This window comes from Bufo bufo, chromosome 1 (assembly GCF_905171765.1).
Source record: "Bufo bufo chromosome 1, aBufBuf1.1, whole genome shotgun sequence".
In the NCBI taxonomy this organism is placed as follows: Eukaryota; Metazoa; Chordata; class Amphibia; order Anura; family Bufonidae; genus Bufo; species Bufo bufo.
Window position 1 is genome coordinate 482,131,439 of NC_053389.1, and position 24,614 is coordinate 482,156,052.

General features: G+C 45.7%; 1 protein-coding gene across 2 annotated transcripts in view; it reads left to right on the top strand.

The window, feature by feature from the left end:
- TMEM19 (transmembrane protein 19) overlaps positions 1 to 24,614 on the top strand; it is a 56,461-nt gene that overhangs the window by 14,002 nt on the left and 17,845 nt on the right. The window contains exons 1-2 of one of the 2 annotated variants that reach the window (XM_040409949.1): positions 17,999 to 18,176; positions 21,107 to 21,257. In XM_040409949.1, coding sequence (XP_040265883.1) covers positions 21,128 to 21,257 — 130 coding nt within the window. In that variant the 5' untranslated portion in view covers positions 17,999 to 18,176; positions 21,107 to 21,127. Of the gene's footprint in view, positions 1 to 17,998; positions 18,177 to 21,106; positions 21,258 to 24,614 lie in introns of those variants that run through there. The other variant, XM_040409958.1, reaches the window with a different exon arrangement.

The window sequence follows — 24,614 nt, forward strand, 5'->3', positions numbered from 1 at the left end:
GCTTCCTTTTTTCTGAGCTGCCAGGACCCTCCCACCCCTCACCTCCTATATCCTGCCCTGCTATTGCATCATAGTACGTCACCCTCTGGGTGGAACTAGCGGCATATTTAGCACTATCAAATGCCTAGAACCAGAACAAGTTAAACATATTTGCACCAGTAATGATAACTTCGCCCTTGTCCGCACTGCTTATCATATTAACCTCACTTGCTTATGAGAGAACACTGCAATGCATTAAACCATAACAGACATTTGAGTCCTTAACTGATGCGGGACATACGACCCCTTCCGTAAGGCTGCTCTCTGCCTCGACGATCTCGTTCCCTCTGAGGAAGATGATTACCATTCGGGCTGCTTGATCTTTCCCACCGCTTGGATTTAATACTGTCCCGGTCAGCTAAGTCCCGTGTATCTTCAGCGGTCAATAAATCCTGCAGCGACTCAGACGCTGCGGAGGGGTCACTGAAAATGGCGGTTGTTCCATCTAGCATTAGTGTTGAGCGCGAATATTCGAATATCGAATTTTTTTCGCGAATATCGTCACTTCGCTAATTCGCGAATATTTCGAATATAGTGATATAAATTCGATATTTCGAATATTCATTTTATTTTTTTTATTTTTTTTTATTGTTATATTTTTTTATTTTCCACTTCCCTAAAGTTGTTCTTACCTGTCCTTTGGATTCCTGGCTTCCTGGCTGCTCCAGTCAGTGCCCGTTGCCGCTTCTGCCAACTTCCGTGCTCATGGAGCGTCCCCATCACCATGGGAATGTATCCATATACTAGAATGTACTGTCGGATTTGAGAATTACGTGAAAAATCGCAATTCGATTATTTCAAGTTATAATAATCGAATTTCGATTTTAACTTAGCACTGCTATATTTAATTCTAGCCTAATATGGAATATAGCAGTGCTAAATTAAAATCGAAATTCGATTATTATAACTTGAATTTTTTTTTTTTTATTGTTATATTTTTTTCTTTCCCACTTCCCTAAAGTTGTTCTTACCTGTCCTTTGGATTCCTGGCTTCCTGGCTGCTCCAGTCAGTGCCCGTTGCCGCTTCTGCCGACTTCCGTGCTCATGGAGCGTCCCCATCACCATGGGAATGTCTCCATATACTAGAATGTACTGTCGGATTTGAGAATTACGTGAAAAATCGCAATTCGATTATTTCAAGTTATAATAATCGAATTTCGATTTTAACTTAGCACTGCTATATTTAATTCTAGCCTAATATGGAATATAGCAGTGCTAAATTAAAATCGAAATTCGATTATTATAACTTGAATTTTTTTTTTTTTATTGTTATATTTTTTTCTTTCCCACTTCCCTAAAGTTGTTCTTACCTGTCCTTTGGATTCCTGGCTTCCTGGCTGCTCCAGTCAGTGCCCGTTGCCGCTTCTGCCGACTTCCGTGCTCATGGAGCGTCCCCATCACCATGGGAATGTCTCCATATACTAGAATGTACTGTCGGATTTGAGAATTACGTGAAAAATCGCAATTCGATTATTTCAAGTTATAATAATCGAATTTCGATTTTAACTTAGCACTGCTATATTTAATTCTAGCCTAATATGGAATATAGCAGTGCTAAGTTAAAATCGAAATTCGATTATTATAACTTGAATTAATCGAATTGCGATTTCAACTTGGACCTGGTTTACTATGGTTGGCTTGGTAGAATAAGCGAATATGACGAATGTATTCGTCATATTCCACAAAACGAATATAACGAATGTATTCGTCATATTCCACAAAACGAAGATAACGAAGTATTCTGCATCTTCGTTTTAGCTACCTATTCATCAACTTCGCTAATTCTAGCAATCATATAGGAAAGTTTACTATAGAGACAGCTAAGTTTAATTCGCTTTGCGATTATATGACTGCTTTTTAAAAATAAATAAATAGAATAATTATAATACCTGATAATTATTATAATTATTCTATTTATAAAAAAAAAGCAAAGTAAAATAATCGCATAGCGAATTAAACTTAGCTGTCTCTATAGTCAACTTTCCTATATGATTGCTAGAATTAGGGAAGTTGGCGAATAGGTAGCTAAAACGAAGATGCAGAATATTTTGTTATCTTCGTTTTGTGGAATATGACGAATACATTCGTTATATTCGTTTTGTGGAATATGACGAATACATTCGTCATATTCGCTAATTCTACCAAGCCAACCATAGTAAACCAGGTCCAAGTTGAAATCGCAATTCGATTAATTCAAGTTATAATAATCGAATTTCGATTTTAACTTAGCACTGCTATATTCCATATTAGGCTAGAATTAAATATAGCAGTGCTAAGTTAAAATCAAAATTCGATTATTATAACTTGAAATAATCGAATTGCGATTTTTCACGTAATTCTCAAATCCGACAGTACATTCTAGTATATGGAGACGTTCCCATGGTGATGGGGACGCTCCATGAGCACGGAAGTCGGCAGAAGCGGCAACGGGCACTGACTGGAGCAGCCAGGAAGCCAGGAATCCAAAGGACAGGTAAGAACAACTTTAGGGAAGTGGGAAAGAAAAAAATATAACAATAAAAAAAAAAAAATATTCAAGTTATAATAATCGAATTTCGATTTTACCTTAGCACTGCTATATTCCATATTAAGCTAGAATTAACGAATATGGAATATAGCAGTGCTAAGTTAAAATCGAAATTCGATTATTATAACTTGAATTAATCGCATTGCTATTTCAATAGGAGAGTAGCCTTTAAGTTAAAATCGCAATACACGATTATTTAAATTGCATATTAATCGCGATAACAAGAATAATGACGAATATTCGATTTCGACGAATATAAAACGAATATTCTATCGAATATTCGCGAATTTAGTCGAAATCGAATATGGCACCTGCCGCTCATCACTATCTAGCATGGCTACTCTCAATGTGGCCGGGTATTGTAGCTGGAACTTAATTTGTCGGCGAAACAAAGCTGAGCATAGGCCACTAAACTCCCTCCTTTGTTTTGCTACCTGAGCGGAATAGTCCTCAAATAGCAGTATGACTTGTCCTCTAATCTTCAAGGGACCTCTTCTGGTTCTGTAGGCTCTGAGAATCGCCTCCTTGTCGCAATAATCCAGGTATCGCATGATGACTGGACGGGGTCTCTGCAATGAGTTGTTACCATCACGGTTAGGTGAGCTATGTGGGTCTGGCGGTGGTCCGACCCGCTCCACTTTGTGCTTTCCATCTAGCCCCAGGGCCCGCGGTAAATCGATTTCACAAACCTCTTTAAGGGCCTGCGCTTTGACCACCTCGGGTAGGCCTAAAAGTCTCAAATTATTCCGCCTGGACCGATTCTCTAAGTCCTCAAGACGGTCTCTCAGGATGATGTTATGTTTCTGTAACTCCTGGATGGCCAGGTTTGATTTTGAGTTCTCATCTTCTAAAGAGGTACACCGCTGCTCTAGGTCCACCAGACACGTGTCATGCTGCGCCACAGTCTCATGCAGCTGCTGTAAGGACATCGCCAGTGTTTTGGACAGTGTCTCCTTGATGTCTGGAGCCAGGTGTCTGGCTACTTCTATTGCCAGCGATTTATAATTTATTTTGGCCATGTCCGATGGTTCTTCAGGCTGCGAGCTTGTCAGGGCCTCTATTACGCTTTCCACAGCACTCGAGGGGGACCCAGGCTCAGAGCCCTCCATCTTGTCTGGCATGCTGGCGTTGGTTAGTGTAGCGCCGCTCCGTACCTGCTTTCTGCCACTCCGGAGCAGATATCTGTCCATGGGCCTCGTGCCAGGACGTTCTGGGGAGGTCAGGGTCACTGTCCCGTCCCTTGCTATGCCGGTATGCAGCGTCCGGAGCTCGTTATAGGTGAGGGATGGTCGGAGCACACTTACTCCGTGTCCTCCATCTCAGCGCCGGAACCGGAAGTCCTCATCTGAATTGTTTTGTTCAAAATCCATTGTGGTAATGTACAGAACAAAAAATATAATTTTTTTGTCTCTGTCCAAATATATATGGAACTAACTGTATTAGTAAGTGGCTTGTATTAACTATTCTCTACACGATAAATGCCACTTACTGAAGTGAGACACCCCTTTAAAATCTATTGTGCAAGTGGTACTAAGAACCCTGTTCTGGCATTCCAATTTTTCAGCAGACCATGTCTCAGGGTATGCCCTATACCTATATGAATTATAATTGCCATCTTCCTTATTTTTAGGAAATAACCCTTTATATCTGCAGGTGTCTGATTTGTTATCAATATATACGCTATTATGTGTTTGCGATGTTGCTGTATAACCATGGATATTTAGCATAACTATGCAAATTGGTTACTTTTTGTTTTTGTAGTATTATTTATCTCATCATTACATGGTTTAGCGACATTAGCGTAGGGCTGCAGTAAACGATTATTTTAGTAATCGAGTATTCTATCGATTATTTTTTACGATTAATCGAGTAATCTAATAAGAAAAAAATAATAGACTGTTTTCCTTTATAAAAACTCAGACCCCCTGCCATTAGTCCCCAACACCCTTTGTTCCCCACTGTGCGATCAGCCCAAGTGCATCAGTTCCCCCCCAGTGCCATCAGCTCCACTATCCCCCAGTGCCATCAGCTCTCCCCACCCAGTGCCATCAGCTCTCCCAACCCAGTGCCATCAGCTCTCCCTCACCCCAGTGCCATCAGTTCTCCCTCACCCCAGTGCCATCAGCTCTCCCTCACCCCAGTGCCATCATCTCTCCCTCACCCCAGTGCCAACAGCTCTCCCTCACCCCAGTGCCATCAGCTCTCCCTCACCCCAGTGCCATCATCTCTCCCTCACCCCAGTGCCATCAGCTCTCCCTCACCCCAGTGCCATCAGCTCTCCCTCACCCCAGTGCCATCAGCTCTGCCCCCTTGTGCCATCAGCTCTCCCTCACCCCAGTGTCATGAGCTCTGCCCTCTTGTGCCATCAGCTCTGCCCCCTTGTGCCATCAGCTCTGCCCCCTTGTGCCATCAGCTCTGCCCCCTTGTGCCATCAGCTCTGCCCCATTAGCTCTGCCCCCATTGTGCCATTAGCTCTGCCCCCTTGTGCCATCAGCTCTGCCCCCTTGTGCCATCAGCTCTGCCCCATTAGCTCTGCCCCCATTGTGCCATTAGCTCTGTCCCCTTGTGCCATCAGCTCTGCCCCCTTGTGCCATCAGCTCTGCCCCCTTGTGCCATCAGCTCTGCCCCCATTGTGCCATTAGCTCTGCCCCCTTGTGCCATCAGCTCTGCCCCCTTGTGCCATCAGCTCTGCCCCCTTGTGCCATCAGCTTTGCCCCCATTGTGCCATCAGCTCTGCCCCCATTGTGCCATCAGCTCTGCCCCCTTGTGCCATCAGCTCTGCCCCCTTGTGCCATCAGCTCTGCCCCCATTGTGCCATCAGCTCTGCTGCCATGCTCCTCCTGACACCCGGATTGTACAGCGTCACTGATTTCTATGACGCTGTGCACTCCAGGCGCCTGGCCTTAGTTGCGCCCCCACCCCCTCGGTTTCACCAACTTACCTTTCCAGCAGGGGCACTGCCGACACTCCATCATTCTGCGCTGCTCTGCTCCTGACGTCACACAGTGCGTCAGGTCACACAGTGCGTACGTCAGGAGGTCAGAGAAGCGCGGGACCATGGACGTACTGTGGAGTGTCCGGAGGCCACCTGCTGGAAAGGTAAGTATTCCAAGCGCCGCGGGAGACCACGGAGCGGGAGTAATAGCAAGCGCTTCACTCCCGCTCCGTGGTCACATGACACAAACGAATCTTCGATGCAAAAAATTTGCATCGAGGATTTTTTCGTGTCGAATTACTCGATTTAATCGAGTAATCAGTTCAGCCCTAGTTTAGCGACACCGATACAGGGCTCCAGATGGCGACCAAAATGGTCGCCAATGCGACTTAGAATTTACAAATGGCGACAAGACTTTTTAGATTTGCGACTAGACCCGCCGCCGCAGCTCTGCAGTTGAATACAGCGGCGGGCCACAGGAGATGATAGTTCTCTTCCCCGCCGCCGATGTTCTTCTCAGCAGTGCAGTGGAGAAGGAGTCTCTCCCTCCCCCCTGCGCTGCTGCCGCCAATAAGAAGAGAGACAGGAGGAGGAGGGGAGGGGCTGTGGCCACTGCGCCACCAATGAAGATTACTGACCTGTTAATACAAATACAGGAGGCGGGTGCCGGAATCAAATAGCCGGCTTCCGACCTCTATGACAGGGAGCTGCGATCCGCTGCAGTTAACCCCTCAGGTACCGCACCTGAGGGGTTAACTGCAGCGTATCACAGCTCCCTGTCATAGAGGTCGGGTGCCGGCTATTTGATTCCGGCACCCGCCTCCTGTATTTGTATAAACAGGTCAGTTATCTTCATTGGTGGCGCAGTGCGCCCCCCCCCCCAGTATAATAAACATTGGTGGCGCAGTGCGCCCCCCCAGTAAAATAAACATTGGTGGCGCAGTGTGCCCCCCCAGTATAATAAACATTGGTGGCGCAGTGAGCCCCCCCCAGTATAATAAACATTGGTGGCGCAGTGTGCCCACCCCCCCAGTATAATAAACATTGGTGCGCAGTGCCAATAAGGGTTAAAAAATAAAATATTAACTCACCTCCTCCAATTGATCGCGTAGCTGCCGGTCTCCTGTTCTTTCTTCAGGACCTGTCAAAGGACCTGTGGTGATGTCACTGAGCTCATCACATGGTCCATTACCATGGTGATGGATCATGTAATGTACCATGTGATGAGCACAGTGATGTCACCACGGGTCCTTTTACAGGTCCTGAAGAAAGAACAGGAGACCGGCAGCTGCGCGATCAATTGGAGGAGGTGAGTTAATATTTATTTTATTTTTTTAACCCTCAATTGACCTTCTACTAAGCATTCAGTATTAAAGAATGCTATTATTTTCCCTTATAACCATGTTATAAGGGCAAATAATACAGTGAATAGACTTTCATCTTAGCAACCATGCGTGAAAATCGCACCGCATCCGCACTTGCTTGCAGATGCTTGCGATTTTCACGCAGCCCCATTCACTTCTATGGGACCTGCGTTGCGTGATAAACGCACAATATAGAGCATGCTGCAATTTTCACGCAACGCACAAGTGATGCGTGAAAATCACCGCTCATGTGCACAGCCCCATAGAAATAAATGGGACCGGATTCTCGCCTGTGTGAAAGGGGCCTAAGGGTGAATAGGACAAGGGCTCCAGCCCCTAAGGGGGCTAATAGTAAGTAAAAAAAAAAAGCACAAGCACAAGCCTACTTTCACACTTGCGGCAGTGTAATCCAGCAAGCAGTTCCGTCGTCGGAACTGCCTGCCGGATCCGCCGATCTGTATGTGACTGAAAGCATTTGTAAGACGCATCCGGATGCGAATCCATCTCACAAATGCATTGCAAGAACAAATCCGTCTCTCCGCTTGTCATGCGGACAGACGGATCCGTCTTGTATCTTTTTACACATTTTTACGGGTCTGCGCATGCGCAGACCGGAAGGACGGGTCCGGTATTACGGTATTTTGAATGCTGGATCTGGCACTAGTACATTCCTATGGGGAAAAATGCCGGATCCGGCATTCAGGCAAGTCTTCAGTTTTTTTCGCCGGAGATAAAACCGTAGCATGCTACGGTTTTATCTTTTGCCTGATCAGTAAAAATGACTGAACTGAAGACATCCTGATGCATCCTGAACGAATTACTCTCCATTCAGAATGCATTGGGATATGCCTGATCAGTTATTTTCCGGTATAGAACCCCTGTGATGGAACTCAGTGCCGGAAAAGAAAAACGCTAGTGTGAAAGTACCCTAAAATATTAAGTATATAAAATATATAAACAATAAATAAATAAACTTATTACATAGCGCTGCGTCCGAAAAGTCCAAACTATTAATTTATTAAAAAAATGTCACGGATGGTGTACAGGAAACAAGACAATACCATATAAACAATGTCTCTCTGGATCCACAACTAAGGAACAAAGGGAGACCCCTGCAATAGAGCTGCCGCTCTCCCTCACTGCTCAGCCTATGCGAACACCCCAAAGGTGGATGGCTGCATATCCACGTTCCTCGGCTATCTATTACCTGAAGACCCTACAATAGTGAGGGGACACGACCACCGGCTCCCTACACTGACACGGAGGGAGTCAGGGTCACCTGGATCCAGAAAAGACAAAAACATAAATACATAAACAGCACTTATCTGCAGACGACTGAGGACTGAGAACTGGGAACAGCATGCACACACACTCCAGGAAGTTGTATCAGCCGCACACTACTGCATTATGGGGAGGAACTTAAAGGGTAGCGATCAGTCCAACTGCATGACAGCTGAGATAGACTAACGAGATGAGAAACTAAACCAAAACAAAGAAATTCAAGGAGGAGGATCTGAGAAGCTCCTGTGAGCGCTTCTCAGCTGTCTGGCTGTGACAGTACCCCTCCCTCTAGGAGTGGACTCCGGACACTCAGAGCCCACCTTCTCAGGATGGGACCTATGGAAAGCCCTGATGAGACGAGAGGCCTTAATGTCCGTCACTGGGACCCACATCCTCTCCTCAGGACCATAACCCTCCCAATGAACGAGGTACTGGAGGGAACCGCGGACAAGACGAGAATCCACAATCCTAGAGACCTGAAATTCAAGATTTCCATCAACCATAATCGGAGGAGGAGGCAAAGGCGAGGGTACAATAGGTTGAACATAAGGTTTCAATAAGGACTTATGAAAAACATTATGGATCTTCCAAGTCTGAGGAAGATCAAGACGGTAGGCAACAGGATTGATGACAGACAGGATCTTGTAAGGCCCAATAAACCTAGGACCCAACTTCCAGGAGGGAACCTTCAATTTGAGATTCTTGGTAGACAACCACACCAGATCACCAACATTCAGGTCCGGACCAGGCACACATCTCTTATCCGCCACACGCTTATATCTCTCACTCATGCTCTTTAGATTATCCTGAATCTTTTGCAAAATAGATGACAAAGACGAGGAGAATCTGTCCTCATCAGGCAAACCAGAAGAGCCCTCTCCCGAGAAAGTCCCAAACTGCGGATGGAACCCATATGCACCAAAAAATGGTGACTTATCAGAGGCCTCCTGACGACGGTTATTTAAAGCAAACTCAGCAAGGGACAAAAAAGAACACCAATCCTCCTGATTCTCCGCCACAAAACAGCGCAGATATGTCTCCAGATTCTGATTGACGCGCTCCGTCTGGCCATTCGACTGCGGATGGAAAGCAGAAGAGAATGACAACCGAACCCCCAAGCGAGAACAGTAAGCCTTCCAGAATCTGGAAACAAACTGCGTGCCCCTATCAGAGACTATGTCTGAAGGAATCCCATGCAATTTGACAATGTGGTCAATAAATGCCTGCGCCAGCGTCTTAGCATTGGGCAAACCAGGGAAAGGGATAAAATGCACCATTTTGCTAAAACGGTCCACCACCACCAGAATCACAGACTTCCCCGAGGAACGAGGCAAGTCCGTTATGAAGTCCATGGACAGATGTGTCCAAGGACGGGAAGGAATGGGCAAAGGAAGGAGAGGACCTGATGGCCGTGAATAAGGGACCTTGGCACGAGCGCAAGTCTCGCAAGCTGCCACAAAACCCTCAACCGACTTACGAAGCGCAGGCCACCAGAATCTCCGAGCGATGAGATCCAGTGTGGCTCTTGCCCCCGGGTGCCCAGCAAGGACTGTGTCGTGGTGTTCTTTAAAAATCTTGTGTCTCAAAGCGAGAGGCACAAACAACCTCCCAGGAGGACAAAGATCAGGAGCTTCTGACTGGGCTGCCTGCACCTCTGCCTCCAATTCAGGAAAAAGAGCAGAGACCACCACACCTTCAGCCAAAATGGGACCCGGGTCTTCAAAATTCCCACCTCCCGGAAAACAACGTGACAGGGCATCTGCCTTCACATTCTTAACCCCAAGGCGGAACGTAACAACAAAATTAAACCTTGAAAAGAACAAAGACCATCTGGCCTGTCTCGGGTTCAGACGCTTGGCTGACTCCAAATAGGCCAGATTTTTATGGTCAGTAAACACGGTAATAGGGTGTCTGGCTCTCTCTAGCCAATGGCGCCATTCCTCAAAAGCCAACTTGATGGCCAACAATTCCCTATCTCCCACATCATAATTTCTCTCTGCGGAGGAGAGTTTCTTTGAGAAAAAGGCACACGGTTGCCATTTGGCAGGAGAAGGAACCCTGAGACAAGACCGCACCCACCCCTACCTCAGAAGCATCAACCTCAACTATGAAGGGTAACGAAATATCAGGTTGTACTAGGATGGGAGCGGAAGCAAAACTCTCCTTGATATTAGAAAAGGCCTTACGCGCCTCTACCGACCAGGAAGAAAAATCTACCCCCTTTCTGGTCATATCAGTGAGTGGTTTAACAACAGAGGAATAATTCAAAATAAATTTCCTGTAATAATTGGCAAAGCCCAAAAAACGCATCAGCGCCTTCTGGTTCTCAGGAAGCTCCCACTCAAGCACAGCGCGGACCTTCTCGGGGTCCATGCGAAAACCAGAAGCAGAGACACGAAACCCCAGAAATTGGATTTCTGGAACCGCAAACACACATTTTTCCAGTTTCGCATATAATTTATTCTCCCGCAGAATGAGCAAGACCTGACGTAAGTGTTCCTTATGAGTCTTGAAATCAGGAGAAAAAATCAAAATGTCATCCAAATACGCTAATACAAATTTTCCCATTAAATGATAAAAAATGCTGTTGACGAAATGCTGAAAAACGGCTGGGGCATTCATCAAACCAAAAGGCATAACCAAATTCTCAAAATGGCCCTCAGGGGTATTGAAAGCCGTCTTCCATTCGTCTCCTTCTCTGACCCTAACCAGGTTGTATGCCCCTCTTAGGTCTAATTTGGAAAAGACTTTAGCCCCAACAACCTGGTTAAACAGGTCTGGGATCAGAGGAAGCGGATAAGGATCACGAATAGTGATACTGTTCAGCTCCCTGAAATCCAGACAAGGTCTTAAAGAACCATCTTTTTTCTTAACAAAGAAAAAACCAGCGGCAACAGGTGACTTCGAGGGTCGTATGTGTCCTTTTCTCAAACTCTCAGAGATATAAGCCCGCCTAGCGACCCTCTAAGGTTGGGAGAGATTGTATAAACGAGATTTAGGCAGCTTGGCACCTGGGATGAGATTAATAGGGCAATCATACTCCCTGTGCGGAGGCAAACCCTGAACTCCACTCTCAGAGAAGACATCCAAAAATTTAGAGAGGAAAGGTGGTACAGTCTTAGTAGAAACCTCAGAAACAGATGTTATGAGGCAATTCTCTCTGCAAAAGTTACTCCAACCATTTATTTGCCTCGCTTGCCAATCAATGGTGGGGTTATGTTTAGTGAGCCAGGGTAGCCCCAACACTAGAAGAGTAGGCAAACCGCTAAGGACGAAACATGACACATCCTCAACATGAGCATCACTCACAATTAAACGGATATTGTGAACTATGCCCTTTAATGATTTCTGAGAAAGTGGAGCTGAATCAATAGGAAAAACAGGAATATCCCTTCCCAAAGTGCATACCTGGAAACCATGAGTTATTGCAAATTGATTATCAATGAGGTTGACAGCTGCTCTACTATCCACAAAAATCTCATAAAAAATGCTCTTGCTCTCTAGCGCCACCCTAGCAGGCAGGACAAAACGGGAACTACAAGCAAACGGAAAACCTTCAATTTCCGCCTCAACCCTGCCAATAGTAACAGACGGAACATTTTTAAAAGATTTTTTCCTTTTTATCTCTTTATTACTCCCAGAAAACTGCCTGAATCTCCTTGAGGGACAAACATTTGCCAAATGATTTATACCTCCACAACAAAAACAAACCCTCCCATGCGGGCTGAATCTTCTATTGTCAGAGGCAATCAACCCCAGCTGCATGGGCTCCTGCTCAGAAGGGGCTGACAGCGACTGAGACTCCTGCGCACAGAATGAGACCGCTGCACTGTTCCGAGACTGAGTAGGACAGGAAGGAGAGATCTCTCGTCTCTCTCTAAGGCGCCTGTCAATACGAACGGCCTGAGACATAGCAGAGTCCAAGGAGATAGGCCTCTCATGAAAGGAAAATGCATCTTTCAATCCCTCTGAAAGACCATGGCAAAATTGACTTCAGAGTGCAGCATCATTCCAACCAGTATCAGCTGCCCATCTCCGAAATTCGGAGCAGTATATCTCTGCGGATTGTTTACCCTGGCATAACAGACGTAGTCTAGACTCAGCCAGAGCAATACGATCCGGATCATCATATATCTGACCCAGGGCTAAAAAGAATTCATCCACTGAGCGTAGGGGCCGTGTCCACCCCGGTAGCGAAAAGGCCCAAGACTGAGCGTTACCCCTGAGCAGCGATACAATGATCGCCACCCTCCGTTCGTCATCACCAGAAGAATGGGGAAGAAGGCGAAAATGGAGTTTGCAAGCCTCTTTAAAACGCACAAAATTCTCACTACCCCCAGAGAACGTATCCGGGAGCGAGATCTTGGGCTCAGCACAAACTCCATGAACGCAAGCTGGACCGGTCACTTGAAACTGAGAAAAAATCCTACGGAGATCAGCTACCTCCAATGAAAGACCCTGGAGGCGTTCAGCCAAAAGTGAAACCGGATCCATGCTTGAGACGGTTTTGGCGGCTGATAATTTCACGGATGGTGTACAGGAAACAAGACAATACCATATAAACAATGTCTCTCTGGATCCACAACTAAGGAACAAAGGGAGACCCCTGCAATAGAGCTGCCGCTCTCCCTCACTGCTCAGCCTATGCGAACACCCCAAAGGTGGATGGCCGCATATCCACGTTCCTCGGCTATCTATTACCTGAAGACCCTACAATAGTGAAGGGACACGACCACCGGCTCCCTACACTGACACGGAGGGAGTCAGGGTCACCTGGATCCAGAAAAGACAAAAACATAAATACATAAACAGCACTTATCTGCAGACGACTGACGACTGAGAACTGGGAACAGCATGCACACACACTCCAGGAAGTTGTATCAGCCGCACACTACTGCATTATGGGGAGGAACTTAAAGGGTAGCGATCAGTCCAACTGCATGACAGCTGAGATAGACTAACGAGATGAGAAACTAAACCAAAACAAAGAAATTCAAGGAGGAGGATCTGAGAAGCTCCTGTGAGCGCTTCTCAGCTGTCTGGCTGTGACAAAAATATCTCCTATGCGGTGAGCGCCGTAACAGAAATAAATAAATAAAAACCATGCACCATTTTTTAGTCACCTTGTCACCCCAAAAAATAGGATAGGACTGTTCTATTATGGGCCGAACGTTTCATAAAATGCGAAATGCACACGGCTTTTTTTGGTGTTTTTTGTTTTTTTCTTCGCGTGGTATTGAGTATCGCAATACTTTTTTATGGTGAAGAAAGCGAATCCAAATTTTGGTATTGAAACAACCCTACACCGATCTGATCGGCGTAGCGTTGTCACGATACGAAAATTTGGATTCGGTTTCGATTTGGCGACTAAAAATTTAATTTGGCTCCTAATTTTTTCAGTTCAGGAGCCAATGGCTACTAGGTTTTTTATTTTGTCTGGAGCACTGCGCTAACACAATACAGTCTGTATAACTGCTGTTTATACTTTGGTATTTTCAGTGTCTTAGTATAATTGTTTATCTTCATCTCTTCTGTGAATCATTAGGGATTAGCATATATTTTTATATAATAGTATCTATCAGTACTGTTATCTTCTTTGTACTACTTGTAGAATAGATAATTTAAGACACGTATCTCTGTACCTGGTATTATGCCCCTTGCTATGCTTTTTGTATCTTTTTCCATCGTGTCATTTTCTATCCTTTGATTATTTATTTTATAATAAAGTGTGTAATAATTTTTACATGTCAGTCCCATTGGTTTTCTTTGTGGATTTAGAGGCTGTTTTCTTGCTCCATGGGATATTTTTGATGTTGTTTGATGGAAATGGTGAGGTTGTTGTAGGTTTTTTCTGAAGATAGACAAGCCTTTTAAAGGGGTTTTCCAGGACTTAAAGATAACCTTTCACCGCTCCTGGCATGTCTTCTTTAATAGCTTCATTTTCAGACTGTTCAGGGATAATGTCACTGTGTGGTGTGGGAGGTAAACTTTGCACCAAACACAGCAGGGAAGGGAAAAGGTACTAGCCTTTAAACTAGGGAAAGGTCACCACCTAATGAATCCCTAAACCGAGCCCTGACTACTATCAGTATGAAAAGACCTCGATAGTAGGAATGATCATATGCAGGAACCTAGAGCCCTATCTGACCCTAAAGAGCCCTGGAAATAGTGTCAGGACAAAATATAACCTGTTCCTTTCCAGCTGAAGGAACAGGAGACTCCCTCGGGCCTAATACCAAAAGATAAGGGAATACAACAAACTAGAAATAGGAAAAAGACACTTAACTCCGAAGTACGCGGACGAGCAGGAACTCAGAGGAGAACCAAACACCAGCACATCCACAACCAGAAAGGAGCTATCAACCACATAGCATGATGGATGAGACCAGACTAAATAGAGGAGTTGGAATGACCACTTATGTTACACCTAAGACAAGAGGTGTGGTATTCACCAGCAACAACACAGAAACCAAGTGAAACCAAAGAGGCTGTCAGATCACATCATGTGCAGCCAGTCTCTTAGATCTTCACTTACTTCCCTTCCCTTACTGCAGACTGCTAGAAATGTATTCATAACTTCTAGCAGGAATAATAAAGGAATGGCACAACATAGAGTCATAAGAATAGATGTTCCAGAATTGTTATTGCATGGGGAATGCATGAAGCTATTAAAACAGGCATGTCAGGAGCGGTGACAGGTCATCTTTAAGCTGGATTTAGACGGGACGAGGCTGTCAGATCACATCACAGGCAGCCAGTCTTTTAGATCTTCTGATCCCTGTCACAGGAGAGACCCTTCTATGGGTGGCCTCAGGACACCCAGGACCGACTTTATCTGGATGAGCTCTGTGAAAGGCTTTCACCAGACAACTAGCATTAATGTTTGCCGCTGGAACCCACATCCTCTCCTCTGGTCCGTAACCCTTCCAATGAACGAGATACTGGAGGGATCTATGGAGAATTCGGGAGTCCACTATCCTGGCGATCTGAAATTCCAGATTACCGTCCACCATGACAGGAGCGTGAGGCAAGGAGGACGGTTCAACAGGATTGACATATCTCTTCAACAACGACTTATGGAACACATTATGAATCTTCAAAGCCTGAGGAAGTTCAAGACGAAAGGCTACCAGGTTAATAATGGCAGTGATCTTATATGGACCAATAAACCTTGGACCCAACTTCCAAGAAGTTACCTTCAACTTAATGTTTCTTGTGGACAGCCACACAGAATCTCCGACTCTCAGGATCGGACCATTCATACGTATCTTGTCAGCCATGCGTTTATACTTGTTGCCCATTTTTTTCTGATTATTTTGAATTTTCCGCCAAATAGATGACAATGAAGAGGAAAATCGTTCCTCTTCAGGTATACCAGAAGTCTCCATACCAGAAAATTAGCCAAATTGCGGGTGGAATCCATATGCCCCAAAAAACGGCGACTTGCCAGTGGACTCCTGTCTACGGTTATATATGGCAAACTCGGCTAAAGATAAAAATGAAGACCACTGCTCCTGGTTCTCCGAGACAAAACATCTCAAATAAGTCTCCAGATTCTGATTAGTGCGTTCAGTCTGTCCTTTTGACCTGAGGCTGAAGAAAAGGACAATTGTACCCCCAGATGAGTACAGAATGCCTTCCAGAATTTGGAAACAAACTGAGTCCCTCTATCAGACACCACATGAGAAGGAATACCATGTAATTTCACGATGTTATCGACAAACACTTGTGCCAGAGTTTTAGCATTAGGTATACCTGGCAATGCTATAAAGTGTGCCATCTTACTAAAGCGATCAACAACCACCAAAATCACAGTTTTTCCTGAAGAATTAGGTAAATCTGTGATAAAATCCATGGAATGATGAGTTGGGACGGGATGGGCAACAGAAGTAAAGATCCGGAAGGCCGAGTATGTGTCACCTTAGCAAATGGACAAGTACTGCAAGCAGACACATAGTCCTCAAAACACTTAAGCAACTCCGGCCACCAGAATCTGCGAGAGATGAGATCGACAGTGTATCTGCTCCCATGGTGTCCTGCGAGAACCGTACAGTAATGTTCCTTGAACACCTTGTGAGTAATTCAGAAGGAACAAACAACTTCCCCGGAGGAAAAGAATCGTTCAGTCGTTTAGCCGACTCCAGGTAAGCCAGATTTTTGTGATAAAGTAAGCACAGTAATAGGATGAATTGCTCCTTCCAACCAATGATGCCACTCCTCAAAAGCCAACTTAATGGCCACAACTCTCTATTACCCACGTCATAATTCCTTTCTGAAGGCAAAAGAGAAAAGTCCAGAGCTGCGCTCACCTGATTCCACTTGAAATGGAGGCACAGACTGCGCTGGGATTGGAAGACAGATCCCGCAGGTTCGAGCGAAGTGCGCTGGCCGGTGCATGCGCACTTTGCTAAACTAGGCCGCTGCCAGTAGTCCGCAGGGGCGCATCAGGTTATACCTAGTGCGCACGCGCGGGATCTGGCTGAAGAGAGCGGACGTTAGAGAGGTGGCGATGAACTAAGGTAGGCGGATCTAATGAAAGGGAGGGCGGCGATTTCAATTCAGAAGGCGGCGCTGGGCACCGAAAGGAGAAGGCTGCAGCCGGGCACCCTGCATCATGAGACATCCCCTTGGACACATTTCTGACATGAGTGACAGGTTATATAAACCTGTTTTTTATGATTATAGAGCCACAGGCGCATTTGATAAAGTCACTTTAGGATTCAGTGTATTACTAGGGACATCGCCATATGTTTAGGTTATAGGCCTAAATTCTGATGGCAGAATCCCTTTAAGCATGTAGAAAGAAAACCATAGGGAGTCCAGCTTCCAAAAAAGCATTGTACTTTATTCCAAAAATATATTAAAATCCAACATGGCAACCCGGCAACATAGTCTTATGTGTAATGGCCATGCTGGGGTACTACAGCTTAGCTTCCACTCACTGGGATATTGCCTTCTGCTGAGGCCAGCGACTCCTGGCACCAGACGCATTGCTGAGAGGAGCCTTTTCGCTGGAACTGCGGGGGGCAGGAGAGTGGATTTCTTTCTTTAGCTACACTGCAGTAAAGCCAACAGACAAAAATTTCCTAAAGCTGGAATACCCCTTTAAGTACTGGGACTGTCCATTAATACCCAAAAAGGGTTTTTTGCTTTTTCATTGTTGCGTTCCCAGAGTCATAACTTTATTATTTTTCAGCCAATGTAGCTGTATGAGGGGTTTTTACAGGATGTGTTGTAGGACGCCATTCTGGGTGCATCTAACTTATTGAATAAATGTCAGGCAGCAGTGTGTTAAAAAAAAAATAGAAACATTAAAAACGTTATAAATCTTTTCAACGTGGAGGTCTCCACTAGACCATAAGTGGCGGGGACCCATTCACAGTGACATACCCTTCTTGTATACATGACGGCTGAGGCCAGTGCCTGGCTGCTGTGGACTCATTAACAAGAAGCTGCAGCTGTGTGTTTTTTGTTTTTTTGAAGCATCGCTTCCTGCTGTTCGTTTTTTTTAATTACGGAAAAGAAAACATAAATTCCACAATTTATTTTTTTCAGATTCCTGTCATACCCAGTGTGGAATACTTTGGAGACCTATGAGGTGGCAAAAACCGGACGTGAGCGTCTGTCAGGGATAGTGTGGGCCTGACACTGACATATATCAGGAGACATACGTTTATTTTGCACTTGTCATCCTATTCCTGTACTAGGGTGGAACCTAGCCTGAACCGTTTCTGCAGAAGTCGCCAAGTACTATGGTTATTGCGGCTGCCACAGTACATGCCAGTACATGGCAGCAGCTCAGCCCGCGCTGGACTGAGGGGCGGGAATCTGGCGCTTGTCCTGCCCGCTGCCACCACTAGGTGTCCGGAAGTGCTCCGGTCAGACTGGCAGAGAGCGCTGGAAGAAGCCCGCCGCCCCGGCCTCTGTGTGTGGAGGGTTAAAGCGTGAGCGAGGAGCAGGAATGGCTGCGAGCACCGGGGTCTGGACGTCTCTGCAGCGTAGACCGAGAGGAGGCGTGACGCTGCGTCCGGTACGGAGCAGGAGCAGGTTACCGGCCTGTGTGAACAGGGGCTGTCCATGGCGGGTTGTATCTGTGTAGCACCTGCTTGTCATGTGCACCTCCTGAGGGGGTTTCCACACAATAGGCTCTAAATGCCTCAGAGGTGCAGGTGTCTCCTTTGGGACCCTCATGTAATGGGAAAGCCGTGTGTGTGATACTGGCCTATAATAAGAGTTGTCTGTATTCCTCTTCTTTGTCATCTGTTTGGCGGAAAATTCCAAATAATCTAAAAAAAAAGGGGCAACAAGTATAAACGCATGGCTGACAAGATACGTATGAATGGTCCGGACCTGAGAGTGGGTGATTCTGTGTGGCTATTCACATTGGCGCCATTTCTCCAACTGAACTCACAGTATGATAATGACCTATGATGCCGGGAGTTCCTGGCTGACGGCGGGTTTATTGTAGTGACATACTGCCGTCAGTACAGTAGACCCGCTACGTTGTGCCCCATCACACGGAGCATGGTTCTCAGACACATCGCTCAAAAACGGTGCCCGAAGGGGTCAATGGGGCTTCCGACATGTGACCAGGCATGTTCTGCTATTTTATCCTGTATGTTTGGAGGCAGATGTGAACGTAGCCCTATAAACCAGTTGGATTGTGCGGGAGGGGGTCGAGGTGAGTAGTCAGCGCTGCAGACTATGCTAGTGCTATGAAAAGAACGGTTAATGTGTAGTAAAGATTTCCACATCTCAGTCATCAGAACGTTTCGTATCTGAGGGGTCATTGCCCTCTATGGGTTTGTGCCAGCTCCATTACACAGTCCGAGGATCAGGCCAATTATGGTTTGTCGTGTGATGGCGTCTCTCAGGTGGCCCCTCTTGGCAGCAGATCACCCAGTGTATACAGGGGATGTGCTGCTTTCAGTATGGGATCTATATGGGGGATGCACTATCATAACAGCTTTTTGTCAGCGTTATCAGCCCTACCTGGCTATATGCCAAGTAGGGCAAGCTTGCACCAGGTAACAGAGCCCCTTTAATAATAATAAGGGGCAGAGTTTCCAAAATTGGGTCAATTCTGGGGGGCTCCATTTATTATTTCACCCCAGAGCATCTACAGTTGAGCCTCAACTGTGCATGCTGCTCTTTTACTCCTGACCTGTATGGTATGTCATGGCAAATGATTAGGGCCACATGGAGAGTGTTTGTAATAATAGGAGGGCCGACTTTTCACACTGGCATATGCTGGGCACAACATATCGGGCACTGAATTGGCAGCTCTGCGTAAAAATTGCAGTTCCCACTTTGCACCATCTGCGATGAATTAATTTTAGGAAAACACCTGTTCGATAAAAATGCTCACTACACCCCTTGGTAAATTCTGTGAGGGGTGTGGTTTCTAAAATGGGGTCACTTCTTTGGGGTGTTTTTTTTTTTTAAATCCTATCCTGAGGATAAGGGCTCATACACACAAACAGTGGGTCCACAATATACGGGCAGCAGCCGCGTGCACTGTCGATCGCGGACCCATTCAAATGAATGGGTCTGCAAATGGCAGGCACACGGGCCAGTGCGTGCGCAATGCGGACACCTATTTGCGGTCCGCAGCATGGGGCGCACCTGTTCTCGTGCATGAGCCGTAAGTCATCAATATCAGATGCCGGACAACCCCTTTAAGGGAGTGCTGCAGGTTTTCTCATAATGCTTAATATGGTTTTCAGCAGATTTTCACCATGAAATCAAAAAATTACAATCTTCCGCAGAATCTGTATGTAGCAGGTTCTATTGCGGATTCTTGTCAAAATCAGCCATGGGAAATATCCTCTGGGTCGGAACTGTTCACACTAGCACTGTAAGGCCCCTTGCAGCGAGTCTGCTTCGCAGCACCCGGCCTGACCTCCCAGTACTGCCGGGGGTCACATAGCATTATATTGATTTATGATGCTATAACCCTCACAGTTCTGGAATGTATTGGATAACTGATATAATGCTGCCAGTGTTATCCAATAAATTCCACAACTGTAAGGGTTACATAGCATCATAAATCAATATAATGCGATGTGAATCCCGTCAGCGCTGGGAGGTCAGGCCGGGTGCTGCGAAGCGGACTCGCTGCGGGAGGAATGCTCGTCTGCAAGGGGCCTAAGGATGTCTTCACACGCGGCTGAAAATTCAGTGAGTGAAAATTGGTTCCACTCATTTGAATGGGGCTGCAAGCACATGGATTTCTGCAACTCCCATTAAGGTGAACAGAACTGATTTTCAGTCTTGGAAATTTCTGCTCTAAAACCTGCTGTGTGTGAAGGCGTCCTAAGACTTTATAGCGTGTTCACTTCTCGTGGCAGGTACAATGTAGAGTGCAGCGCTATATAACGTGCTGACGTGAGGACCCCCTCCCACCCTTATGTGCCGAACTGTTTATTTCTTGCCAGAAATATAACAGAAGCCACGGTGGGTTGGTCACATTCCCGATCCCTTGTATCCAGCAGGGCCATGACTCGTGTAGACTGAGGCTTTGATTTCTCCCACAATTTGCCAGTATTTTCCTTGTGTATCCTGGATGACATACTCATATCGGTAAGTGGCAGTGAAACAGTAATGGGATCTGACCTTATTTTAGGCACAAGAGGTTATATCACGGTTAGCTCTCTGCTCCTTCTGCTGGGTGAGTACAGTTCCCTCCCAGTGATAATTTGGGGTCTGCTAAGCACGTGTGGAGGGTAGCTCAGGACTCTTGTATAGAGCTGCTTCTAAAATTGAGCGATGTTCTCAGCAGTTTTCTAATCCAAGCTTTTCACCGGCTTCTCCTTCTTCCAGTGATTATACTTTGTAACTCAGCCATTCTAATCTTCACGGGGGTAGGCTGTGGGGTAAAGTTCAGTAAAGACCCTTCCCCAGATGAGCAGGTAGATGCACTCCGGACTAATGACTTCTTTCTTTGCCTCTTCTTGTCAGGAGATTTTTTGAGCTTCAATTATGTTATTTATTCGGGACGACGTCTATAAAGAATATGCAAACATGATGCTGAATATTGTCGTTCTGTCTATGATCCTTTGCATATCGTTGTCCTTCTGGATAATATCAATTACTGCAAGTACATATTACGGTAAGGTGGTGGTTTTCTAGCTTTGTTATTTGCTCATTAACATTTCCCTTTTTTCTTTTTTTAAAGGGGTATTCCAGTTGTATTCGGTTAGATTGGTGGGGGTCCCACCGAAATGAACAGAGTGTGCAGGCAGCCACTCACTTCATTTCTATGGGAGTTCCAGAGATGGCCCAGCTATCTCCAGCACCCCCATAGGAATGAATGGAGGGGCTGTTAATATTGAAATATTGTTGACCTATCCTTGGGATGTAATATCAATATCGTCAGCGATCTGATTCTCGGCACCTTTACTGATCAGGGAGCCACAGCAAGAGCTGCAGCCTTTGCCTGTGACGATTGGTAACGCGGCCGCTGTGCAGCTCAGTCCCTTTCGAAGTGAACGGTATTGAGTTGCAGTACAGTGAACAGCACTGCCCTTGGTTTGCTACATTCGTCAGAGCCCCACAGCCACTTTAGACAGCTGATCGGTAGTGGTGCTGGGAGACAGACTGATCTGATCATGACAGCCTATCCTGAGCCTAGGTCCTCAGTATGTAATTCCCAGAAAGCCACTTTTCCACTCCCTGCTATTTATTAGGAAATCCTTTTTAATATGGCAGTGCATTAATAGTTGTCTATAAGGCACATTTCCCTTACGCCCATGACAGCACCCTTGAGAGACCGCCTCTATCCAGGACAGGAAACAGGAACTTTGGTGGAGAGCTCTTAAGGAGGAGCATGGCCCCTAGACCACCAGTTCCTGTTTTCTGTCCTAGGGATAGGACGGTCGCGTGGAGAGCAGAGTATTTTAGGCTGCAGAGCCCCTGTATTGTACTAGAGAGGGGTTACCTGGTCCGGCGTAAGTCTCCTCTAGGAGCCGCTGGGGAAAGTCTGGTGCTCGCTTCTGGGGTCCTGGTTCCTTTTTCCGCGCTGCTGCTTGGCTGCAGTCCCGGCCACACTGTGAGGTGCAACCGGCACGCCGGCGCTTCCTGGCAGTGTTCAGGCGGGCCGGGGCCTCCCTCTTCTCCATCCTAAGGTGCAGGCGTTCAAGAGGGCCAAAGTCTCACGTGACAGGCGAGAACCGGATGTGCTCACTGTGACTTCCGGTCTTTGGAACGCATAAAATCCCTACTAAAGGCCGCAGCAAGCACCAGCAAGGACTTGACCGAGGGATTCCTTTTCCCACTGAAGCGTGCGGTCAGAAGCAGCCCAGCCAGCCTACTGAGGATCCGGATTCCCCTCTGGACAACACTCTATCCTGTTGGTGCCATGGAGGATCAGAGTGCCCAGCACGCTGAACTGCAGGAGGGTCATGAAATCAGACCGGTATTACTGGTGGGGTAAGGGGGATCATTCCCCATCCTTTTTTTTATTTTCTCGGTCATGCTAAGCGTTCTTTGTCTCTTGTCTTGATTTTTAGACAATAAAAGAGGGGCCTAGAAAGGCTGTCTCAAAGACCCAGAGGGAAAGAATGCGATATGTGTAAAAAGAAGCTTGCCCCCTCTTGGCCAAAGATGTTATGTCAACATTGTGTCGAAAAAGTAGTGGAAGAAGAGTCCCCATCCCTACTTCAGAATATTAGAGATTTGGTGAAATCGGAAGTATCCGATTCCTTGAAAGTATTTAAAAAGAGCCTCCCTTCCGTAATCTCGGGCAGACAAGGCACGGCTAATAAAACATCAGATTCGGATTCATCAGAAGAAAGTGAGCTAGGGAAAATCTTAGATAGTTCAGACTCGTCGCAGGACGAAGAAACCATCGGCAGGCCACTTTTTTCTCCTGATGATACGGAAGCTTTATTAAAAGCAATCCGTGTTAAGATGAAAGTTTATTAATCCAGAGATCCGAAATCTGTTCAGGATATTATGTTCGGCGATCTAGGTTAGAGAAAATCCAGAGTTTTTCCCGTGAATGAAAACATAAAATTCTTGATACAAAAAGAGTGGAAAAAGCCTGATAAAAAAAATTTTGTTCCTAAAAACGTAAAGAGGAAGTATCCTTTTGATGAGGCGGACTCTGTTAATTGGGACAGGCCTCCCAAATTGGATGCACCAGTTGCTAAAATTTCAAAAAAGTCGGCCTTACCATTTGAGGACCTTGGCGCTCTTAAGGATCCTATGGATAGACGAGCGGATGTTTACCTCAAAAAAGTCTGGGAGACCTCAGCTCAGGCCTTCAAGCCGAATATTGCCGCCACATCCACTGCTAGATCTTTAAAATTATGGCTACAAGAATTGGAATCTCGCATTCAAAATAAAACCCAGAGATCAATTACTAGCTGTTTTCCCAGTATCTTTAAAGCGGTGGATTTCATTTCAGACTCCTCAGCTGAAACGCTGAAATTGAACGCTAGGTCAGCCGCACTCTCTAATTCAGCTAGGAGAACTATTTGGCTTAAAGGGTGGTTTGGAGACACAGGATCTAAAAATTAACTTTGCGCCATACCTTGTCAGGGCGATTATCTTTTTAGTTCTGTTTTAGATGACCTTTTAGATAGATAAGGCTTCAGACAATAAAAAAGGATTCCCTGTCTCCAGACCCCCCAAAAAACAGCGTTTTTTTCGAAGGAACAAAAAAGAATTTTATAAGGGACAAAGAGAGGATTTCAGAGCCGGTAATAAAAATAGGAAAGACAAGGGTTTCCTGTTCAATTCCCAATCCTCCTCAGGTTCAAGACCCACTCAGCAATGATGGTTTCTCTCCCGTGGGCGGCAGACTCTCTCACTTCCTTCACGCTTAGGAGGAAATCTCCTCAAACCTCTGGATTTTGAGCATTATAAGGGAATGTTTTTGTCTGGAGTTTGTCTCTCGCCCGCCGGACATATTCAAAGTCACAAACATCCTAAGAAATTGAGGAAAAAAACCTAGCTTTACAATAGGAGATTGCCTCTCAGTTAGAGAAAAATGTACTGGTTCTAGTACCAGAGTCAGAAAAAGGAAAGGGTTTCTACTCTTCCCTTTTTCTAGTTCCCAAACCAGATGGCACGTTCAGAACTATTATAAACTTAAAAGATCTAAATCAATTTCTCTCTTACAAGAAGTTCAGAATGGAGTCAATCTAGTCAGTTTTAAAACATCTTTTCGAGGGCTGTTTTATGGCCACAATAGATATGAGACGCATACTACCACATCCCAATTCAGGCAGACAGTCAAAAATTTCTCAGAGTCGCAGTTTCAATAGAAGGTCAGATTCATCACCTACAATATACAGCTCTTCCGTTCGGAATTTCTCAGGCTTCCAGACTATTCACGAAAGTAATGGCAGAAGTCATGGCCCATATAAGAGAAAGAGACATTCTAATAATCCCATATCTAGACGATCTCTTGGTGATAGCAGAGTCAAAAAACCGTCTGGACTTGCATCTCAAAGAGGTGGTG